At 41.7% G+C, this 22,920-nt stretch overlaps 1 protein-coding gene across 1 annotated transcript in view; it reads left to right on the forward strand.

The window, feature by feature from the left end:
• Window positions 1-22,920, forward strand: part of TTC23 (tetratricopeptide repeat domain 23) — a 131,756-nt gene that overhangs the window by 18,467 nt on the left and 90,369 nt on the right. Inside the window, exons 3-5 of the mRNA XM_003413795.4 lie at window positions 265-388; window positions 3,191-3,341; window positions 3,498-3,623. Coding sequence (XP_003413843.2) covers window positions 265-388; window positions 3,191-3,341; window positions 3,498-3,623 — 401 coding nt within the window. The remainder of the gene's footprint in view (window positions 1-264; window positions 389-3,190; window positions 3,342-3,497; window positions 3,624-22,920) is intronic.

A 22,920-nucleotide genomic window follows, 5' to 3' on the forward strand; every position in this document is an offset into this window, starting at 1 on the left:
CACCAGGGCTCCAAACGCACTCTAGAATTTATTTATTTTTTGTGTATTATCTATTTCACCCAACCAGCATATAACCTTTCTGATGGCAGGGATACTGATCTTAGTCTTTTTTGTTTTCTGATGTATCCCAAATGCTTAGAACCAGCCCTGGCACATAGTAGGCACTCTATAAATATTTATGGCATGAATGAAAGTACGATTTGATTTTCTGATGTATGACTCTTAATAAGTTGTTTTGTTAACCCCATGTTTTCGTCCTAACAGTACAAACAGGCTATCCAGGAGCTCGTGCGTTGTGTAGCGCTGACGAGAATTTGTTATGGCGACTCCCATTGGAAACTAGCCGAGGCGTATGTTAATCTGGCTCAAGGCTACCTCCAGCTGAAAGGTGAACTTGTCTCAGACCGAGGGGGCGTCAGTCATTTGTTTTCTGCTCTTTTCCCAAAATTTCATTCATACCTAATTAAAAGGATCAAGCTTTCTTGTATATTTTCCTCTCCAAACATTGGGGACTCATTTCCTTTCAGAAGTAGTCAGTAGCATATATAATAAGTAAATATCCAAAGAGAAAAAAGGGAAGAGATTTTATCCCTTCTAAATTTTGCTTTTTATGATCTTAAAAAGTAGGCTTCTTAGGAGAGGATTCGTCTGTGAGCTCTGAAAGCATTGTGGGAAGAGCCCAGGGCACACTGTAGGTGCCTGGAATGGGGTCTGTTCACGTTTGTATTGATTGAGAGTCCCTTAACAACAAGTGACCAGACAAATAAAAGGCATAAACAAAAGAGGGATGTATTGACTTATACAGCTAAAAAATCCAAAAGTAAAACTTGCTTTAGACATAGCCAGATCTGTTTGGCTCTTTTTCTCTGTATGGGTTTCTTTCTTACCCAGGCTTTGCCTACGTGGTGGCAGGGAGGCTGCCAGCAGCTTTAGGCATACGTCTTCAGCATTCCCCAGAGAAAAAGAATGTCCTTTCAACTGACACTCCAGGATCTGGGAGTTCTAATGGGACCAACTTGGGTGGTATGCCAAGGTCGGATTGGCTGGACCTGCCTTTGGGCTCCACTGGATCCTGGGGGGGAAGCTGGCCTCAGCCAAATCCATGTGATGTTCCCAAAGGAAAACGAAAGGGAAAGTGGATACGGGGAAGCAGAATCAGCAGACATCCACGATACCGTGTCTTCTCCTCACTAACTGTGTGGCCCAGGACAAGGGGCTGCGTCTCTGTACTCAGTTTCTTCAACTGAAAAATGATGAGACTGACGATGGTGAGACTAACTCCCCAGAATAATGTTCTAGTGAATAAATAATATAAAAGGCACAACAGTGCCAAGAATAGAACTGCCACCCCAGAATTTGGCTGAATATGGTTATAGACTGATCCTACTTGTTAGAGTCAAAGGTGTTAGAGCCAGAGGGAACCTTGGGGATCATGTATTTTCAACTCCACCCCCTTGTTCAAAAGTCAGAGGAAACACAGAGTCTGAGTTGAAACAACTTGCCTGAGATCACACTGTTAATAAATAGCTGATTTAAGACCCAGCTAAACTGGTTCTTAATTTAAAGTTAAAAAAAATCTAACATTTTACTAAGATTTTATGGAGTGCCAGGCACCCTGCTAACTTTTTCACGCATAATCCCATTTCACCTTCCCCAGCATTCTGTGAGGTGGGTAATATGATTGTCCCTGTCTACAGTTGAAGAAGCTGAGGCCAACTTTTCATAGAAAGAGGTGGAGTAGGGAATTCAATCGGGGCTGTTTGCCTTCAGAGCCAGTGTTCTTAAACCTTACGGGACAGTGTAGATTGAGTTCAAGTTCCTTGAGAGCATGGGTCACAGTTGAAAATACGGTCCACCATCCCTTTTGTAATATCGCACGTATCATTGGCACTAGTAAATGCCTGATAGATTACTTCAATATGTGACTGTAAAAAAAATAATAAAACAAATAAAATTTGATAAGAGTTCTCACATGAATAGCCTGTACCTGATTTTATTCATTATAAGATATATTTGTCTGGTTTAGTGACATAGGAAGAGAATTAACTTCATATTTTGGTAAATATTTTGGAGATTGGAGATACAATTCCAGGGAATTAAGAACAGGTAAATAAGGGTATGGATGTGGGTGTAAGATGGGGGCATTAATGTGGGGGAGTAGGGTGGGAGTGTGGGGCAGTGAAAAGCCCTGAAACATAACTGATGATGCCCAGTGTCACCCTCACCACAAATCAACAAGCCTGTGGAAGAACACTTGTTGTTAGAAACTGTCCTGTCAGCGCCTGACTCACGGCGACCCCACACACAATGGAATGAAACACTGCTCAGTCCTGCGCCATCCCCACGAAGGTGGCGGATGGGACCATTGAGATCCAGAGGGCTTTCGTTGGCTGATTTCCAGGAGGAGATCATCAGGCCTTTCTTCCTACTCTGTCTTAGCCTAGAAGCTCTGCTGAAACCTCTTCAGCATCACAGCACCCTGAAAGCCTCCACCAACCGAACACCGGGCTGCCTTAATTCCGCATTCTATGTAGTAATTGTCTCCTGTGCTTTGTTTCATGTTTTGTCTGTTACCACACAGGAATAAGAGATTGGTACACAGTAACCTGTTACCTCCTGGGAACTGTGTTTGTACATTTCTGTAGGTATCATGGTTTTGTGTTATCACATTAAAATAGCTCTCTAAAGTTATGATTTTGGATGGGTGAACAGAAGATTAAAATTTTTTACTGTTTCATTAAAATTGCTGTCACAAAGCCAGCATTAAAATTCATGAGTATTTTCTTTCCTGCCCAGAATGCTATAGTCTTGTACTCTATTTGTTTTGCTTTTTGTAATTATTTATAACATATTGTATGTCTGGTATTGGTAAGGTTTCAAAGCTGTTCAATTCCAGCTTGTTCTGATGATTTTATTTCTCAAAGGACCATTTTTGGAAAAGTGTGCCTTGAGTACTCATTGTAAAACACGTCTGTTTTTCAGTCATGATGATGTTTTTAGGTAAACTAGTTATGATCTTCTCGTCTGCTCCTGCCTCACGTGGAGAGGGAGGACGTGCTGCTGAGATACATCTCCACGCATCGCTGGGTGACACGGGAAGGGGTTTTGCTAGATTTCTGTCCATAAACAACTATATTCCTACCCAGCTGTTGTGAAAGAGAAACTGAGGCCTCTTTTTCTTTGTTCACAGGGCTGTCGCTGCAAGCAAAACAACATGTAGAAAAAGCCCAAGAAATCCTCACCAACTCCATTGAGCCTCCTTATAATGACAATACAGACGTTTTCAAGTGTTCCGTTGAGCTTTTTCACACCATGGCCAGAGCCTTAATCTCACTTCAAAAGTATCCTTTTACAGCCAATCTTTATAATCTTAGATTCCATTCCCAGGGCCTAATAAAAAAGTTAATTGATGACTCAGGAAGGGTGAGCCGAGAAAGTCTAGGGATTATGGTTTCAGGATCTAGAACCCAATGTAAACTTTCCTGAACACAGCTCAGATTTAAGGAAGCTTCGGAGAATCTGGCCAAAGCAGATAGACTCACAAAGGAGCTGCTGCAGTGTGGGAGAATCATAAAGGAAGAATGGATAGAAATTCAAGCACAGCTCAAACGCTCGTGGGCAAAGTAAGTTCCGAGTTTAGGGCGGCATACGGGATGGCTGGAGGTTCTTCACCAGTAGACTTTGTCTTTAGGTGAGAGGACTTCTCCATGGGGCTCTCTCCAGCCCATGGCTGTTGTCCAGAGATCAAAGAGAAGCACAGTCATGTCAGAGCCGCTGAACCAAGCCACACTTGAGGGACACTTGTCACTAAGTGTGTGATGCTCTCACGTGCACCCCTGGGTCCTGGAGTTCTCATCCTCATTCTCTAGACTTTCCTTCTGCCTGCTCAACACCCCCACCTGTGCCCTTCTCTTTCTTCCTTCCTTCTTTTTCCCCCTACTGCTCTAGTCTAAGATGCTTCAATAGATTGATTTGATGATGAGAGCCTCAAAGGAAAAGACCTTCAACATGTCCAAATCCACAGTGATGAGAGGGCTGTTCTTTGTTTTTCTCCCCACTCCACATACACCAAATAAACCCAGCTGGAAGGGTTATGGAAACCCCGGTGGCATAGTGGTTAAGTGCTATGGCTGCTAACCAAAAGGTAGGCAGTTCAGATTTACCACGTGCTCCTTGGAAACTCTGTGGGGCAGTTCTACTCTGTCCTGCAGGGTCTCTATAAGTTGGAATTGACTCGACGGCAAAGAGTTTGTTTTTTTGTGTGTGTGTGTGCGGGGGAGAAAGGATATAAATGTTTGAAGCCTGCAGGGAGGAGAGCATGGGTCTTGGGTGGTTAACCCTCCTTCAGGCCAAAACTAAGCCAGTGTCCCAGAGTATTGGGGTGACTGGTTCATTAGCAGAGCCATGCCCACGCTCTTTCAAAGGATGGGTTTACTGTATGTGTTACGGGTAGGGGTGGGAGCATGGACTATTCTAGAAGAGAGAATCTGCAGTAGACCTACATGACTGCCCTCAGCCAAAACTGGACAAATTCTGTTTACCTCCTTAACCAGCCTGCATGCATGGGTTGATTCCCAGGAGGAGGGCTCAGAGACACAGCGGAATCACTTTCAGAAACGTGTTAGGAAAGGGCCCTGTGTTTGTCTCCTATGCTGCTGTGACAAAGTACCACAAACTTAGCGGCTTATAACAACAGAAATTTATTCTCTTGTACTTCTGGAGGCCAGAAATCTGAAATGAGTCTTGTAGGACTAAAACAAAGCTGTCGTCAGGGGCGGTCTCTTCTGGAGGTGCCAGGGAGAATTCCTTGCCTCTTCCAGCTTCTGGTGCCTGCCAGCATTCCTTGGCTTGTGGCAGCACCACTTCAGTCTCTGCTTCTGTCGTCACGTTGCCCTCTCCTCTCCTGTAGTGAAACCTCCCTCTGCTTCCCTCTTATGAGGGCAGATGTGATTACATTTAGGGCCCACCTGGGTAACACAGGCTACTCTCCCCACCTCAAGACCCTTAATCACATTAGCAAAGTCCGTTTTGCCATGTAAGGCAAATCCACAGGTTCCAGGAATTAGGACACGGACGTGTTTAGGGGCCGTAAGCGCTTGGCTATTAACCAAGTGGTTGGCAGTTTGAATCTACCTAAAGGTGCCTTGAAAGAAAGGCGTGGATATCTACTTCCGAATGATCACAACCATTGAAAACCCTGTGGAGCACAATTCTGCTCTGACAGGCACAGGGTCGCCATGAGCCGGAATCAACTCCCTGGTGCCTGGTTTGGGGTTTTTTGGGGGGTATTCAGTGTACCACAGCCCTGAGGGAGCACGTCGAACTTCCATATGAATGAAAACTGGGAAGGACTGTTGCTTGTAAAGATTTTCTATAAATGTCTGATCATAACTCCCACTTTGTTAATTTATTTTCCTTGGGGTTTCTAAGACATCAGTGTAGAGAGTTCATCAGTCCATGTGAGACTTTTTGTATGCCCTATTTAGTTTTTTTCCCTTCATCTTTGGTCTTCATTCTTATGCTCCCCCCAGACATCATACATATCTATTGTAATGAGTTTGGTTTATGTCTTTGAATATGTGTCTGTGAATAACAGATTGCTGTTGTCGTGCGCCATCGAGTCAATTCCAACTCACAGCAACCTTACAGGTTGGAGTAGAACTGCTCCACAGCGTTTCCAAGGAGCGGCTGGTGGATTTGAACTGCCAATCTTCTGGTTAGCAGCCTGAGTTCTTAACCACTGGGCCACTAGGGCTCCACTGAATAACAGAGAGTATTGCTTTACATATCTATGTGCCTTGCATTTTTATACGATTGTAGCACGTGTCTCATTCTGTTTTTCACTTTCTCCCATTCAGCACTGCTTTTAATTGTGACACGTACCCCAGGGTCCCTGCTGCTGGCTGCTTCGTAGTGCTCCTTAGAATGTGCTTGCCACGTTTTGTTCTCTCTTCTCCTTGCAGAGGACATTCACATTGTCTCCAGCTCCGTATCATAGCGGCACTGCCGTGCACATCCGTGTGCAGGTCCACTATGTAGCTGGGTGAGATTTTTTAGAGGTTTATAGTCCAGGAGTGGAATGGCTTGGTCATGGGGCATATACATACTAGAGGGTCACCAAGCACTGGCAGATTGCTACACTGGTCTAGTCCGCCCATCCACGAGCAAGGCAAGTACGTTTCTGTCTTCTCATAACCCCAGCAATATTTGTCATTGTCAGTCTGTCCAATCCTTGGCAGCCTTTTAGGCATAACCTACTATCTACATAGGTTGTTGTTGTATAGCTGCCATCAAGTTGACTCCGACTCCTGGCAACCTTATGTACAACAGAACCAAAGGTTGCCCAGTCCTATGTCATCCTTATAGTCACTGGCAAGTTCAAGTCCATCGTTGTGGCTATGTACCAATCCACCTTACCAAGGGTCTCCCTCACCCTCGGTGGCCCACCACTTCACCAAACGTGATATCTTCCTCTAGAGACTAATCGCCCCTAAAATGCCCAAAGCAAGTGAGTCAGTCAGTGTTCTGTTGTGATCCATAAGGTTTACATTGGCTATTTTTGGCCTTTCTTCCCCATCTGTTTTAGTCTGGAAGCCGCCCTGAAACCTGTCTACCATGGGTGACCCTGATAGTATTTGAAATAGTGATGGCATAACTCCCAGCATTACAAAGACACACAAACCACCACAGTGTGACAGATGGGTGGTGAAGTGTGCTATCGAAGTATTATTCTTTATTGTGGTGAAAACAGACCCAACAAAACATACAGCAGTTCAACCATTTCTACATGTGTCATTCAGTGACATTGATTATATTCTCCAAGTTGGGCAGCCATTCTCCCTATCTTTTTACATATTATTTACATTTCTCTTATTAGTGAGTTTGAGTACCTGTCATATATATCTCTTAGCCATCCGGGGTTCCCTTTCTCTGAAAATCTTGTTTGTATTCATTCTTATTTTTGTTTGGGGGTTCCCTGAACTTTCCTCATAGATAATCAAGATTTTTGCATATCATAACGTTAATGGTGTTGCAAACATTTCTTTACACCTATTGTCCACTTACTAGTTTTGTCTATGATGTTCCTCATTGCATAGAAATTCTTAGTTTTATTAGAGTCAAATTCATTAATTTTCACTTTATGCTTTATGCCTTTTGGATTTATAGCAAATGCCTCAAAGGTATTCTTCAACACTTCCCTCTAAGTCTTACTTTAGTTGTTGTGTGCCGTCTAGTTAATTCCGACTCACAGCGAACCTGTAGGACAGAGTAGAACTGTGCATAGAGTTTCCTAGTCTGTAATCTTTACGGGAGCAGATCGTGAGATCTTTGCTCCCATAGAGCCTCTGGGTGGGTTAGAACCACTGACCTTTGGGTTCGCAGCCAAGCGCTTAACCACCAGGCCACCAGGGCCCCTGGCTTTAACTGTATCCCACATGCTTTAACGTGAAGCTTTATTGCTGCTATCAAGCTCTTAGTAGTTCATACATTACTTTACAAATTGCTCTTTAGTCCAAAGGTTATTCAGTGATATGTTTGTTAACTTCCAGATATATGGGATTTTTCAAGGTATTTTGTTTTCATCAATGGCCAATTTCATTGCATTACGGACAGAAACTATTTGTATGGTATTGGTGCTTTGAAATTTATTAAAGGTTTTTTGTGGCCTAGTCCCAAATTTTTATGCATGCTGCAAGTATGCTATGAAAGAAACTATATTTTTTACTTGTTGAGTGTAAGATTCTAAGAAACCTGTATTAAGTTGACCTTATTAATTCTGTATTCAAATTTAAATTTTTGCTTGTTTTTTGCCAATTTGATATATTAGTTTTTAAGATGAGTGTGTTTAGATCTCCAGCTACAATTAATGGTTTATCTGTGTCTTCCCAGGGCTCTGTCAGTCATTGCTTTATATATCCCGAGGCCGTTTCGTTGGCGGGAGGAGAACTCAGCAGAAGCATTTTCTTCCTCTGTTGTTTTATTGATCAGTATAAGTTGTTCTTCTTTGTCCCTTATATGTGTATCTGTTTTGTCTGATACTAAAATTAAAACCTAGCTCTCTTTTGGTTCAAATTTTTCCGTATTTTTCCATCCCTTTAGTTTCAGTCTTGATATTTTTGTTGTTGTAATTGCTGATCTGTTTGGATATCTGTAAATGTATCTTACTGTTTATTTTCCGTTTGCCCTACCAATTTTATGCCCTGTTCTTTCTCTTTTCTTGCCTTCTGTTAGATTAATCAAATATCTTTATCATTCCATTTTCCTATCTGTAACTTGTAAGTGATACATTCTTTTTTTTTCTTTTAGTGGTTACCAGAGTTTTGTCATTTCTATCCCTGCCTTATTAGACTCTAAGCAATCTATTAACCACTTCCTGGACAAGGCAAGGACCGCCGATCACGTTAGCTCTCTTTGTCCCCCGCTGCTTGGCTCTGTTGTTGTCATGGATTTAAATCATCACATATTTGATACCACAGGCAAGCACAGAAAGAGAGAAGATATTTGTAATCCATGTAACTGACAAAGGACTCATATCGAGAATCTATAAAGAACTCCAATATGTCAATAAGACAAAGACAATCAACTGCATGGGAAAATGGGGAGGAGACTTTTCCCAATAAAGGATAGCCAATACATATATGAAAAGCTATTATATCTCATCAGTCATCAGGGAAATCAAAACCATAAGATACGGCTACATCCCCACTAGAAAGGCTAAAAGTTTTTCAAAGACTGGTGATGTCAAGTGCTGGCAAGGGTGTTGTGGTCTCTCACAGGCTGCTGCTGGGGATATATTTAGTATAACTACTTTGCTTGTTGCTATCCAGTTGTTTCCAACTCATGGTGACCCCATGTGTACAGTGCAGAACTGTTCTACAGGGTTTTCAAGGCTGTGACCTTTTGGAAGCAGATCTCCAGCCCCGTCTTCTGAGGTGCCTCTGGGTGGGTCCGAACTGCCAACTTCTTTTTTTTTTATAAAGGAAGAAATGACTGAGGTTGCTTGCAGAAGTGATTTATTCATCCTGACAGAAGGAGATGCAAGGAAGCCATGTTGGTCCAAGTCCCTGGAAGCCGACCAAGCAGCTCAGGACCCACTGCCCTTTGCAAATGAGCAGTACTGGACAGGGCTGCAGGGTGCCTGAGGGGGCAGCTTTAGAGCTAACTGACCTGGATTAGGGCCACCTCTACTTCCCTTTGTGAATTTGGGAAGTTATCAACCTCTCTGGACCCTGGTCTCCTTTTCTGTAAAACAGGGACTCTGTCAAAGGGTTGTTGTGAAAAAAAAAAAAAAATGTTGTGAAGCACAGATGAAATACATATGTTATGTACTTAGCACAGTGCCTTGAATATAGTGAGGACACCATAAATTGTAGCTATTTTCATTCTTTGGGAAGTAAGCCACAGGTCCTGGCAGTTGTTCTAAGAAAATATTGAACTAGTAATATGATTACCAAAGAAAGGTGATACTCATTTCGCTTAAGGGTGTGGTTTTGCCTTAATCAATGTTGTTTAACACTGGGAAGGTTTAGAAGTCAGGCAGGAGTTTTAAATGGGAAACAGCTCTGTCTTGGCCAGATACTTCACTATGCCAACAACAATAATGTAGGTAATCTTAAAGCGGCACTTTGGCCAAGTTCTGTGCACGTGGGACACAACCTCTTCCCAGAACCATTCTGGATTATATAATTGGTTCTTGGGCAATGTTTATCAAGCCTGTCTTCACAGGGTTTGTATTAATTAGTAGAAGCACGATCAACTGTATTGCTTTTTGTTGTAAAGAATAATAACCTAAGAGATGTTGTTGTCCTTAGTTGCTTTCGAGTGAACTGCCAACCTCTTGGCTAGTAGTTGAACACTTAACCACTTGTACCATCCGGGGACTCTATTATAACTATTCAGAAAACTAAATTTGAACATTAGCATACATATGACCCAGCAGTATCACTCCTAAATATACACCCATCAGAAGTACATACATATGTTCACCAAAAGGCACATCCAAGAATGTTCAAAGCAACGTCATTTGTATTAGCTGAGAACTAGAAACAACCCCAAATGTTCATCAAAAGTAGAGCAGATGAAGTTGCGAGCTGTCCACACAAAGAAAGTGACCACACTGCTCCTGCGCTAACACGTGGATGACTCTCACAAACAAAGTCCAGTGAAAGAAGCCAGACCCTAGAGAATTCATACCACAGGACTCCGTTTATATAGTGGGGAGGAGGAAGACAAGGTGATGATTGGGAGGGCCTGCAGGTCTGGAATCTCTTCCAGAAAGAATTAAGGATTCTATGGTGTATTTTGAAGGAGTCCTGCTGGTGCAGTGGCTGAAGCATTCAGCTGCTAACCAAAAGGTCGGAGGTTCGAACAATCTCTCTGTGGGAGAGGGATGTGGCAGTCTGCTTCCTTTAGGATTACAGTCTTGAAAACCCCATGAGGTAGTTCTACCCTGCCCCAGACGATCACTATGAGTTAGAACTGAAGTAGTGGCAAACAAACAACAACAACATGGTGTATTTTAAGGCAGGAAATATACAAGATCCCATATTTGTTGCATCTACTGAGGTCTGACTAATGTGATTAGTACTTAACGTTGAGCAGTGTTGTTAGAAAATAGAGTAAATTACCCTCTGACAGAATCCAGAACCTCTTGAGTGCTTACCCACTAGCAGTACCAAATCCTGCCAGCAGATGGCGAGCCTTGTACGCTCTATGCTGAATACCCAACAGGAATTTAAGAGTTAATCTTCCAGGCTGCCCTGTAGTTACTTTTGTGTTTTTGGAGTTGTTTTCCACTGTGCTGCTTCTTATAATCTTGATTTTCCACCATGACATCTTCTCTGGAGCTCGCATGTTTAAATGGCAAGATTTTCATTGAATTACGTTGCTCTGTTTCCTCTTTGAAATGTAAACCTCGTGCCCAAACAGATCTGCTTCAGAAAGAACAAGGCTTGGCTTTCGTACATTTACGTAGCTCAGCTCGAGGCACGCGAGCCTTTTCTTTTGCCAGGCCTTGGAGGTGGACCGCCCGGGTTTTTTCTCAGGGAGCTCGCGCGGGATTTCTGTTTTTCTTAAAAGGGCATCTTTTCGAGCACCACCTTCCTCCTGCCTTGCCTTTTTTGGTGCCCAGCAGGCAGACGTTTCTCCTGGGCTGAGAGGAAGGCCCCACAGTGACTCAGGCCCCTGCGGCCATCCCTGCCTGTGGCCCGAGGCTTCCTCCCCGCACCCTGCCCTCCTGCTCCAGCGCTGCTTCAGTAGGCTCTTGCTTATGGACTTCGGAGAGGGAGTCCAAATCACAGCACACGATCCTAATTACGTGTTCCTGTACATGCAGCTGTGTCTTTAAAATCTCCCCAAGAGGGTCGCTGGTGAAAACGAGTAAACTTTTCCCCAGTGTGAAGAATTCTTTTCTATCCTGGTTACTAACAAATGGATCGTCAGAGACAGGCAACCTGCCCATTGCCATCGAGTGGATTCCGACCCTATAGGACAGAGTAGAATTACCCCATAGGGTTTCCAAGGCTGTAGTCTTGTTTTTGTTTTTTTTATGGCCAATTGAGTTGTTTCTGTTTGTTTGTTTGTTTTGTTCTGTTTTTTGGGCAATTCAACTTTTTACAGGTGTACAATTTATTGACAGCAGGTAAAATAATTGGTGGTGCCAACCCTACCCTTAATCAACACACTATTTCCATCGCTGCTAGCTCCCCCATCCCCCTCCCTCCTGCCCCTGGTAACCACTAATAAACCTTGTTCTCTGTACATTTGCCTTTTCTTGACTCTCTATGTAAATGAGGTCATACAATATTTGTCCTTTTGTGATTGACTTATGTCACTCAGCATCATGCCTTCCAGCTCCAACCATATTGTAGCATGTATCAAGACTTCATTTTTCCTACTAGCTGAGTAGTATTCCATTGTATGTATGCACGTTTTGTTTACCCGTTCATCTGTTGACGGGCATGTAGGTTGTTCCCACCTTTTGGCTGTTGTGAATAGTGCAGCAGTGAACACAGCTGTACACATCTCTGTTTTGAGTCTCAGCTTTTGGGTATATACCTAGGAATGGAATTGCTGGGTCATATGGTAGGTCTATGGATTCCAATTTCCCCACATCCATAGGGTTTTCAATGGCTGAATATGTTGCTGATTTTGTTGTTGGTTGTGACTACTCCATAGGTTTTTTTTTTTTTAATTTTATTGTGTTTTAGGTGAAAGTTTACAGAGTATATTAGTTTCTCATTCAAAAATTTATACACAAATTGTTTTGTGACCTTGGTCGCAATCTCTGCAATGTGTCAGCACTCTCCCCTTTTCCAACCCAGGTTCCCTGTTTCCATTAGTTGTCCAGCTTTCCTGTCCCTTCTTGCCTTCTCTCTTTGCTTTTGGGCAGGTGTTGCCCATTTGGTCTTGTATACATGGTTGATCTAAGAAGCATGTTCCTCACATGTGTTGTTTGTTTTAAGGCCTGTCTAATCTTTGGCTGAAAGGAGAACTTTGGGAGTGGCTTCAGTTCTGAGTTAGAAGGGTACCCTCCAGTCCTTTTCAGACCAGTAAGTCTAGTCTTTTTTGTGAATTTGAATTTTGGACTACATTTTTCTCCCACTCCGTCCAGGACCTTCTATTGTGATCCCTGTCAGAGTGATGGGTGGTAGCCAGGCACCACCTAGTTCTTCTTAGTTCAGGCTGGTGGAGGCTGTAGTTCATGTGGTCCATTAGTCCTTTAGACTACTATTTTCCTTGTGTCTCTGGTTTTCTTCATTCTTCTTTGCCCTAGATGGGATGGGACCAATAGATGTATATCCAAGGTTTGTTTACAGAAGCAGACTGCCACATCTTTCCCCCACTGAGCAGCTCGTGGCTTTGAGCCACCAATCTTTCTATTAGCAGCCAAGCACTTAACCTCTGAGCCACCAGGGCTCCTTCCAGAGACAGATAGTAGCCTTTATAGACACAAGCGTACACCACTGAACATGTACACATACACACTTTTCTACCTTTTGAAATGATCTTTCTATGTGGCCCGGTGGTGATGACATATCGAGACTGCAGCTCCAGAACAATTTTATCCAAGCGTCCCCTGTGACTGCTCGACCTCGCGCCTCTGGAGTCTTGCCCAGCTTGCCCGGCGTTGAGGAGCTGAACTAGTTCTCAAGTGTACCTGTAAAAAGTAAATACTTCTCTTTCCTCAGAGCTTCATCTTCAGGACGTCTCCCGTGTATTTCTGAGGAATGTAAGTTAACAGTGTGTGGGCTGTAGGGTCAGATAGACCTGGTTCAGATCGCCACTCAGTCTTCTCAGCTGTAGGAACTTGGGCACGTCCCGTACTTCCTCTAAGCTTCATTATCCTCTTCTGTTAAATGGGAATGATAGTCCACAGAGGGTTGCTGTGAAGATTGAATAGATACCACACTAAAGTATTTAGGTACATGGGTATACTTTTGTTTTTTCAGTTGCCGTTGAGTAGACTCTAGGTCTAGAGTTTGAATCCGCCAGGCGCTCCTTGGAAACTCTACGGGGCAGTTCTGCTCTGTCCTATAGGGTCGCTATGAGTCGGAATCAACTCGACGGCACTGGGCGCTGGGTAGACTCTAGGTAGGTGGTGGTGGTGGTTGTTGTTATTTGATTCCCACTCATGGCAACCCCACGTGTGCAGAGTAGAACCGTACTCCATAGGATTTTTAAGACTGACCTTTCAGAAGCCGATCTCCAGTCCTGTCTTCCTTGTTGCCTCTGGGTGGGTTCTGTTCAAGAGTAATAAACACTTACTCTGTTAAAGTAAAGCAAGGAGATTTATTGTAGGTTCAATAACAATCCGGACAGGGAAAATGTCTAATTTTACAGAGAGAACAAATGCTTCTGAAATGATGAACCTGAGGAGACCTTTTAAAGGGTGAGAACAAAAGACTTGAGCTGTCCTATTTTGATTGGATATGATAAACTTAGATTAATACAAGACAGATTACTGGAGGTGGGGCTAGAAGGGGAAAGGTTACAGGACAATTCTTAGAAAGAGCTTGCCCAAGTGAAATCTTTCTTGTCAACAGTTGCCTAGGAGACCTAGATAAACGTCAGCGTCAAAGTCTTCCTGAGACGTTGCTTCAGGAAGGGTCTTGATAGCTCCGGTGAAATAGTTTATGTATTTTAAAAGAAAGACAAGATGGAGTAGGGCCCCAAACTCTAAAGCAGCCATTTTACTTTAGTAAAGTGCCTCAGTTTACTTGCTCTTACTCATTTCAAACTGCCAACATTTCAACTAGTAGTTAAGCCCCCCTTAACAGTTTGCTGTACCGGTAAAGATTACATCCTATAAAACCTATGGGGTGGTTCTACTCTGTCACATGGAGTTGCTATAGGTTGAAATTGACTCGACAGCACCAAAAAAAAGCAACATTGCGTGTTAAAATAAGTCTTCATCACTGTGAGATCTTCTGAGGCTCATCTGAAACGAGGCAGTGTCTCATCGCGTGCTCTGTAGAATTCCTGTGGGTATATTTTCATTCAATAAAATATGCCATGGTTTAAGTTGTGGACTTGCCAAATTAACATACTGCCACATTCTGTTGTTCGGAGTTCCCCATCTTTTCATCTGCCTAGTGTGTTTCCTAAAACTACTTGAAAGCATTATAGAGACACTAGATAATAAATCCTCAAAGCAATGCTAGCAGGTAGATAGAAATGGAAAGTAAAAAATACTGCTGCCCCAAACATTACATGTGAGAAAATGGGACTAGACAAGATTACCTGAAATTGACTGATGGCTTCAGTGAGTTGGAGGTGACGGCGAGACGACAATGCCTTTTTCATTAAATGTATTGTGAAACTAAACTAATTTTATTTTCTATTTGTCTTTTATGTTAATAGTGTACTCCCAATGAGCTTGAAAAGGCTCAGTGTAGGCTGCATTAGCTTGATAGCTTCTAGGTCTGGCTGTCTCGTCAGTGCCAGGATCCTCTAATAGTATGCAACAGCAATTTCAAAGGGCACAGAGTAGCGTGTACTTTACTCCTTGTACACACTAAACAGTAGTCTTGTATCGTTCATCTTTTGAATAAAATATTTCAGGCATACGAAAGTATAGATACCGTTAGGCAAATATTTGTGCACCTTTCCTGTATATATGTATACCGCCATAAAAAATATATAGCGTTATTTTTCATATTTTTAAGCCTCGTTTCCTTCTGTAGCTTGCTTTTTTCCATTACATTTGTATTTATCCATGTCAGTTGACACAAGGAACTCTAGTCTCTTCCTTTTTAACCTCCATATAGTGTTTCATTGTATGACTTGACTTTAATTATCCATTGTCCTGAAGGTGAACATGTAAGTTGCTTCCAGTTTTTCACTATTATAGCTATATTTTTGTGATCATTCTTATACATGTCTCTTTGGGCATATATGAAAGGCTGTCTCCAAGGTATATGCCTAGAAGTGGAATTGCTCACTTGACAAGAATGCGATCTTCCACTTTGCCAGATGTGCCAAATGCTTCGTGCCAATTTATGCCTCCATCTGGAGGCTGTATACATTGCCATTCCTCCTCATCCTCGCCAGCACCTGATATTGTCAGACTTCTTGTCTTTGCCACTCATATGGGTGCAAAATTATATCTCATGGTTTTTTATTTCCCTTTCCCTGCTTTTCATATGTTTAAGAGACATGTGGAACTCCTTTTCCATGAATTGGCTATTCATATCTGTTGTTCACTTTTGTATTGGGCTGTTTGCTTTTTTCTTATTAATTTGTATATATTCTTATATATATTACTAGCTGTGAGTTATTTGTTAGTTGCGTGCATTGTGGCCACTCTCAGTAAGTAGCTTGCCTTTTCGCTTTCTTTATGCTGACTTTTGATGACCAGGAATTTTATTTTTCATGTGGCTAAATATACCTAGCTTTTCTGATTTGTACTTTTTGTATCTTATTTAAGAAATTCTTCCCTACCCAACGTCACAAGGTTACTCCTTCTTACATTTTCTTTTTAAATTTAGGTCTTTACTCCACTTGGGATTTTTATGCACATGGTGTGAGGGATCTGAATTTTTTTTTTTCCCCTGCAGAGGTGGTAGTTATAGCTATGGCTGAAGGTGTGAAGGACTCAGAGTCTGAAGAATTCAGTAGAGCTTGAAATGTGAGGCCAATATCCTGACAAAAATCTTTTAAAGTTGGGGAGTTAAGAAATGGCAACAAGTCACCTTAATGTGTGGGTACTTTACGAGTGGCTGCATCCCCTCAGGACTGTGCTCTAGGCTCTGGGCTCTCATGTGGGACATTCTTGTAGCAGGGGTAAAACTCTAGCCAGCTAATACCATGTGTTTGTTCCTGCTGAATTTGCTTCCTTCCAGTTCTCCTTTTCAGCAGATATTCAAATTAAATTCCCAGGCAGTGAAGTAATGCAGAGTTAGCTACTTGGACTTGATCAAAATGGGATTTAAAAATAAAATGGGATGGGGTTGGTTTGATGGTTCCCATAACTAAATAGGTGCCCTGGGTGAGTATTCCCAGTGTTCATCTACTAAGATTTTCTGAGTTTGGAGTCTGCCAGCAAGAGGTTCTCATAAGGTTTCTTTAGTTCACCTTTTATAAAATTTGGACAAATTTTCCATTTCTCAACTAGATGAATAGTCCATAATTTTTTGCCAACAAGTCAATGTGAAAACATATTCTTTTCTTTAAGTTTTTTTTTTTTTCCTTAAAAATTATTCCAGGATTTATGAAAACTGAGCTTAGGAACTAAAGCCTCAGAGCCTCTAAGCCAATAAATTTGCAGGTTGTTCCTTCCTTTCCTCGCTCCCTCAACCCATTCTCCATTCTCCCATCAGACAGCTGGTACCCACTGTGTACCAGGGCTGTTGGAGATGTTGACGATACAAAGATAGGTGAGACAGACTTGGTCCCCACCTTCACAGAGCCCCAGCACTAAGGGAGTTCAGTTATAACATGTTATGCGAGTTGTTTCTCCATCAGGGAGGTTCACAATGCAGAGGCGCCTAACCCAGCCTGGGATGTCAGGGAACAGCTTGAACTGGGATGAGGAAGAGGTGCCTAGGACACAGCATTTAAGAAGGCACTTACCCTTAGGAACATGGTCATGCCCTGGCTTGCCCTGAGAGTGGGAGCCTCCGTGAATTTGTGCCCTGTGTGCTTAGTTTGTCTCGCCTTAGTCCCTGCCCTGTCAGGGGAGGCTTCCTACAGGAAGAGGCAACAAAGTTAAAACTAAAAGATGAGCAGTAGTTAAGAAAATGAATGGTAAAGACAGAAGAAGGAAAGAAAGTTCCAGATAGAACAGCAAAGACACAGAAGATATACACAACACAGTTGGGAACTGGAAGGGAGCTGGCAGCAAGGGAGCTGGACTGGAAAGAGCTAGATGAGCTCAAAAGAATGCAGTCAGATGAAGCCCTGGTTCGTGCGATAATGTGGACGGACCTGTGAACATTAGGCTGAGTGAAGTAAGTCAATCACAAAAGAACAAATGTTGTATGATCTCACTTGCGAAATACTTCAAATAGGCAAGTGTATCAAAGCTTTATTAGTGGCTACCAGGGATGAGAGAGAGAGGGAGGGAGTCATTGCTTAGGGGGCGTTGTGTTTATGCGATTCGTGGTGGAATAATTTGGAACTGGGTAATGGTGATGGTTGCACACTGTGATGAACATAACCCATATCGTGGAATCAGGCAGTGCTAATTCAGAGCCAGATTGTACATCTTTTCCAGACCTGCTTTGAGTGAGCAAGTTAGAAATGCTTACTGGCTTGAGGATGATGTTAGAGAAAAATATTTTGATTTTTTGCTGAATAATTACTGTTACAATTATTTGTTTAAACAAAAACTACTAGTTCTGTCGCTACTACTGAATCTCATTTATATCCAGTTTTGCTTCCAAAATTCCAAAATAATGAACCTTTTTTTATAACAGATTTATTGAGACGTAATTCACATACCAGATCATTCACCTAATTGAAGTGTATAATTCAATAGTATTTTCACAGAAGTGTGCAAATACCACCACATTAATTTTTTTTTTAATTTTCATCACCCCCAAAAGAAACACCATACTTATTAACAGTCACTCCCCTTTCTTCTTCCCCCTCCAGCCCCTGGAAACCATGAAACTATTGTCTCTATGCTGTCGGGTGTTGTTAGATGCCGTCAAGTTGGTTCCAACTCATAGCAACCCTATGCACAACAGAACAAAACACTGCCTGGTCCTGTGCCATCCTCATGATCATTGTTGTGCTTGAGCCCATTGTTGCAGCCACTGTGTCAATCCATCTCATCGAGGGTCTTCCTCCTTTTTTGCTGACCTTTTGATGTCTTTCTCCAAGGACTGGTCCCTCCTGATAACATATCCAAAGTACATTAGGTATATAAGATGAAGTCTCGCCATCCTCACTTCTAAGGAACATTCTGGCTGTATTTCCTCCAAGACAGATTTGTTCACTCTTCTGGAAATCTATAGTATATTCAGTATTCTTTGCCAGCACCAGAACTCAAAGGCTTCATTTCTTTGGTCTTCCTTATTCATTGTCCAGCTTTCACATGCATATGAGGCAATTGGCTTGGGTCAGGTACAACGTAGTCCTTATAGTGACATCTTTGCTTTTAATACTTTAAAGAAGTCTTTTGCAACAGATTTGCCCAATGCAATGTGCCATTTGATTTCTTGACCACTGCTTCCATAGGCATTGGTTATGGACCCAAGTAAAATGAAATCCTTGACAACTTCGATCTTTTCTGTTTATCATGGTGTTGTTTATTGGTCCAGTTGAGAGGATTTTTATCTTTCTTTATGTTGAGGTGTAATCCATACTGAAGGCTGTAATCTTTGATCTTCATCAATAAGTGCTTCAAGTCCTCTTCACTTTCAGCAAGCAAGGTTGTGTCATCTGCATATTGCAGGTTGTTAATGAGTCTTCCTCCAATCCTCATGCCCCATTCTTCTTCATATAGTCCAGCTTCTCAGATTATTTGCTCAGCATACAGATCGAATAAGCTTGATGAAAGAATACAACCCTGACACACACCTTTCTGGACTCATGGTGACCCCATGTGTGTTATAGTAGAACTGTGCTCCCTAGGGTTTTCAGTAGCTGATTTTTCAGAAGTAGATCACAAAGCCTTTCTTCCGAGGTGTCTCTGGGTGGACTGGATTTTAAACCATGCAGTATTCCTTTGCTCTGTTCAAAAGACTGCCATTTGATCTATGTACAGGTTCCTCATGAGCACAATTAAGTGTCCTAGAATTCCCAATCTCCACAATGTTATGGTTATGATCCACACAGTCGAATGCCTTTGCAGAGTCAATAAATCACAGGAAACATCTTTCTGGTATTCTCTGCTTTCAGCCAGGATCCATCTTACGTCAGCAGTGATATCCCTAGTTCCATGTCCTCTTCTGAATCAGGCTTGAATTTCTGGCAGTTCCCTGTCAGTGTACTGCTGCAACCACTTTTAAATGACCTATAAATTGTCTATTCTAGGCATTTCATATAAACAGAATCATACTGTCATGGATTGAATTGTGTCCCCCAAAAATATGTCAATCAATTTGGCTAGGCAATGATTCCCAGTATTGTGTGATTGTTCACCATTTTTTCACCTGATGTGATTTTCCTTTGTCTTGTAAATCCTATGACTGTGTTGTAATAAGATGCATTAGCAGCAGTTATGTTGATGAGATCTACAAGATTAGATTGTGTCTTAAACCCATCTCTTTTGAGATATAGAAGAGAGATGTGAGCGGAGAGAAGGGAGCTCATACCTCCAAGAAAGCAGAATCAGGAGCAGAGTGCATCCTTTGGACCTGAGGTTCCTGCACAGAGAAGCTCCTAGTCCAGGGGAAGATTGATGACAAGGACCTTTCTTCAGAGCCGACAGAGAGAGAAAGCCTTCCCTTGGAGCTGATGCCCTAAGTTCAGACTTCTAGCCTCCTAGACTATGAGAGAATAAATTTCTCTTTGTTAAAGCCATCCACTTGTGGTATTTCTGTCATGGCAGCACTAGATGACTAAAACACATACAATATGTAGCCTTTTGTGTCTGGCTTCTTTCATTTGCATAATGGTTTCAAGGTTCATCCATGTTGTAACACATGTATGAGTGCTTCTTTCTTTTAATGCCAAATAATATTCCATTATGTGGATATACCACATTTTATTAATCCATTCCTCGGTTGATGAACATTCTGGTTATTTCCACCTTTTGGCTATTATGATTAGTGCTGCTGTGAACATTCATCTACAAGTTTTTGTATGGATATATGTTTTTCTTTCTCTTGAGTATCTACAACTGATCGTGAGGATGACACAGAATCAGGCAGCATTTTGTTCCATTGTATGTGGGGTCACCGTGAGTGGGGGGCCGAGTTGCGATGGCAGCTAACAGCAATGATAATTGCTGGGCCGTATGGGAACTATGTTTAACCGTTCAGGGAACTAACACTATTTTCCAAAGTGGCTGCACCATTTTACATTCCCACCAGCAGTGTATGAGGGTTCCACTTTTAGTCACGAGGGTTCAGCTCAGGAAATCAAGGTTCATAGAAATGTAGTTCTTGTCCAGGGCTATGTGGCTGAGTAAGTGAGGATGCTCAGCCACAGTTCAGGTTTTCTACGCCTGCCGCAGTACTTGGGGACTGATTGCCCTGCCTCTCATCATGTCTCTGAGAGTCAGGTATTTGAAGGGTGACTTTTTGATACCTGAAAGGCCAACATGGAGTTAATTTGGATTAATATGCTATACTTTGGCTAAGATGATTAGTGGGTGGGTACAAGGTGTCCATTGTCTCCATTTCAAGCCCCCAGATATTTTTCTTTAGTTTCCTCTCTCTGGAAAGGAGGCATTTTTGATATGTGAATGAATGCATGCCTTGTTACTAATTAATGTTTTTGCTTCTTTTCTCCTTTGTGGGCTTGATTACTGAGCTTCTAATATTGCTTTCTTCTAAAGCCGTTGCCCAGACGAGATCATGTTGGTATTTGGATTTGCATTATTACTCTTCCAGGACTTTTATAGGCAGCCTTGCGAACAAAGGAACTATTCTTTTAAAGGCATTTACTCCGTTGGCACACTGCATCATTCAGGAACATGAGAAGGGAAGAAAATGAATATTTTCCCCCTTTGATCAGATATCTGTGGCATTGTCTGAGTTCTCTAGGCTCAATTAGGTGGAAAAAATCTGAAATCATTTTGAAAGTATGTAACTCTCTAGATTGTAGATCAGTGGTTAGCAAACTTTCTGTGATGGGTCAGATAATAAATACTTCATGCTTTGCAGGCCGTACAGTCTCTGTTGGAATTGCTGAACTTTGCCATTGTAGTGCAAAATCAGCCATGGACAATACATAAGCAAATGAGTGTGACTGTGTGTCAATAAACCTTTATTTACAAAAACAGACAGTAAGCTAGATGTGGCCCACAAGCCACAGTTTTGTTCTTGATTACTTAAGCTTTGTCTACCAGGAGTCTAAGTGCTTTGTTGCCAACCATATGTTTCAAAACCTTTTCCTGTCACCAGGGATCATGGAGGGTTTTCTCTTCAAAAATAAAGCGTGAAACTTACAAAGCTAACGAGTAGTTGCTAGCATTCCAAGTTCATGAGGAATCAGAAGGCAAGAGCAGTATTTCTCACCAAACTAGTTGCCATCCAGTCAGTTGTTACTCATGGCAACCCCATGTGTGTCAGAGTAGAGCTGTGCTCCATAGGGTTTTCAGTAGCTGATTTTTCAGAAGTAGATCACAAAGCCTTTCTTCCAAGGTATTGCGGGGTGAACTTGAACCGCCAACCTTTGGTTAGCAGCCGAGTTCATTAACCATTTACACTACCAAGGGACTCCTAGCATTATTACTAGATCACCTATTAATCTCTTCCCTTTTAAGACTAGACTTCCTGCAAACTAAAACACTGCTTGATCCAAGCACACATCCCTGACCTCTTCCACTGTTTTAAATCTCTTTAAAATTACAGAAGATATTCCAGTCCATAAACTCTTCAATCAGCCTTTTATATCATTATGGCTATCTGAACCACAAATATAAAAAGGATCTTTATATCTTCTGTCAGAGAATACCTTTGGAATTTATTGTAGAGCAAAGATAGGTGTGAAAATACTCAATGAATGAGTTGAAAAATAAGATCTATTTTGTGTTGTCTCTTAGCCACTTTCTTACAACGCCATCGTCAGCTTGGGACTCGTAAGGCCTTTTCGTTCTGGGGTGGAGGGCAAAAATGAAAGGATTAATTTCTTTCATTATGAATTTTATACATGAAATTTTTTCCATGAAAGAAGAAATCTGTAAGAATCTTAGCCAATATTTCAGAGAAGATTTTTTAAAATGTTTATTGTTGTGTTCGTTGAACAGTATGTAGAGATAATTTTTGTATGCGAAAGATTATTATCCAAAGAAGCTACAAGAATGCTTTCTCATAGCCACTATTACTTATAATATTTAAATTAACATTTTTCGGATATGAAAGTAATATTGTTTTATAAAAGAAAACTTGGGAAATTTAGGAAGCATAAACAAGGAAAGTAAAATTACTTGTGATCCCACTGCCTAGAGATAACTATTGCTGACATTTTAGTGACCGTCTCTTCAGACATCTTCCTATGCACGTGTGTAATAAAGGTTGGATATAAAATTTTCACATGCATGTGATTATATTATACATAATATTTTTGTAACCTGCTTGTTTCACAGAAGGATACATAATGGATATATTTCTAGGTTGAAAAATGTGGCTCAGCATGAACTTTAATGGTTGCATGGTATTGTATAATATAAATGTCCTTACTATATCCTGCTTAGATGATCCCCAGCGGTACATTTTAAATGCTTTGTACTTTTCCACTGTTATAAAAATGCTAAGGTAAACAGTCTTGCGTATTACCTCTTTGCCTGCCACAGTATCTCTTTAG

The sequence above is a fragment of the Loxodonta africana genome, chromosome 13 (assembly GCF_030014295.1).
Source record: "Loxodonta africana isolate mLoxAfr1 chromosome 13, mLoxAfr1.hap2, whole genome shotgun sequence".
In the NCBI taxonomy this organism is placed as follows: Eukaryota; Metazoa; Chordata; class Mammalia; order Proboscidea; family Elephantidae; genus Loxodonta; species Loxodonta africana.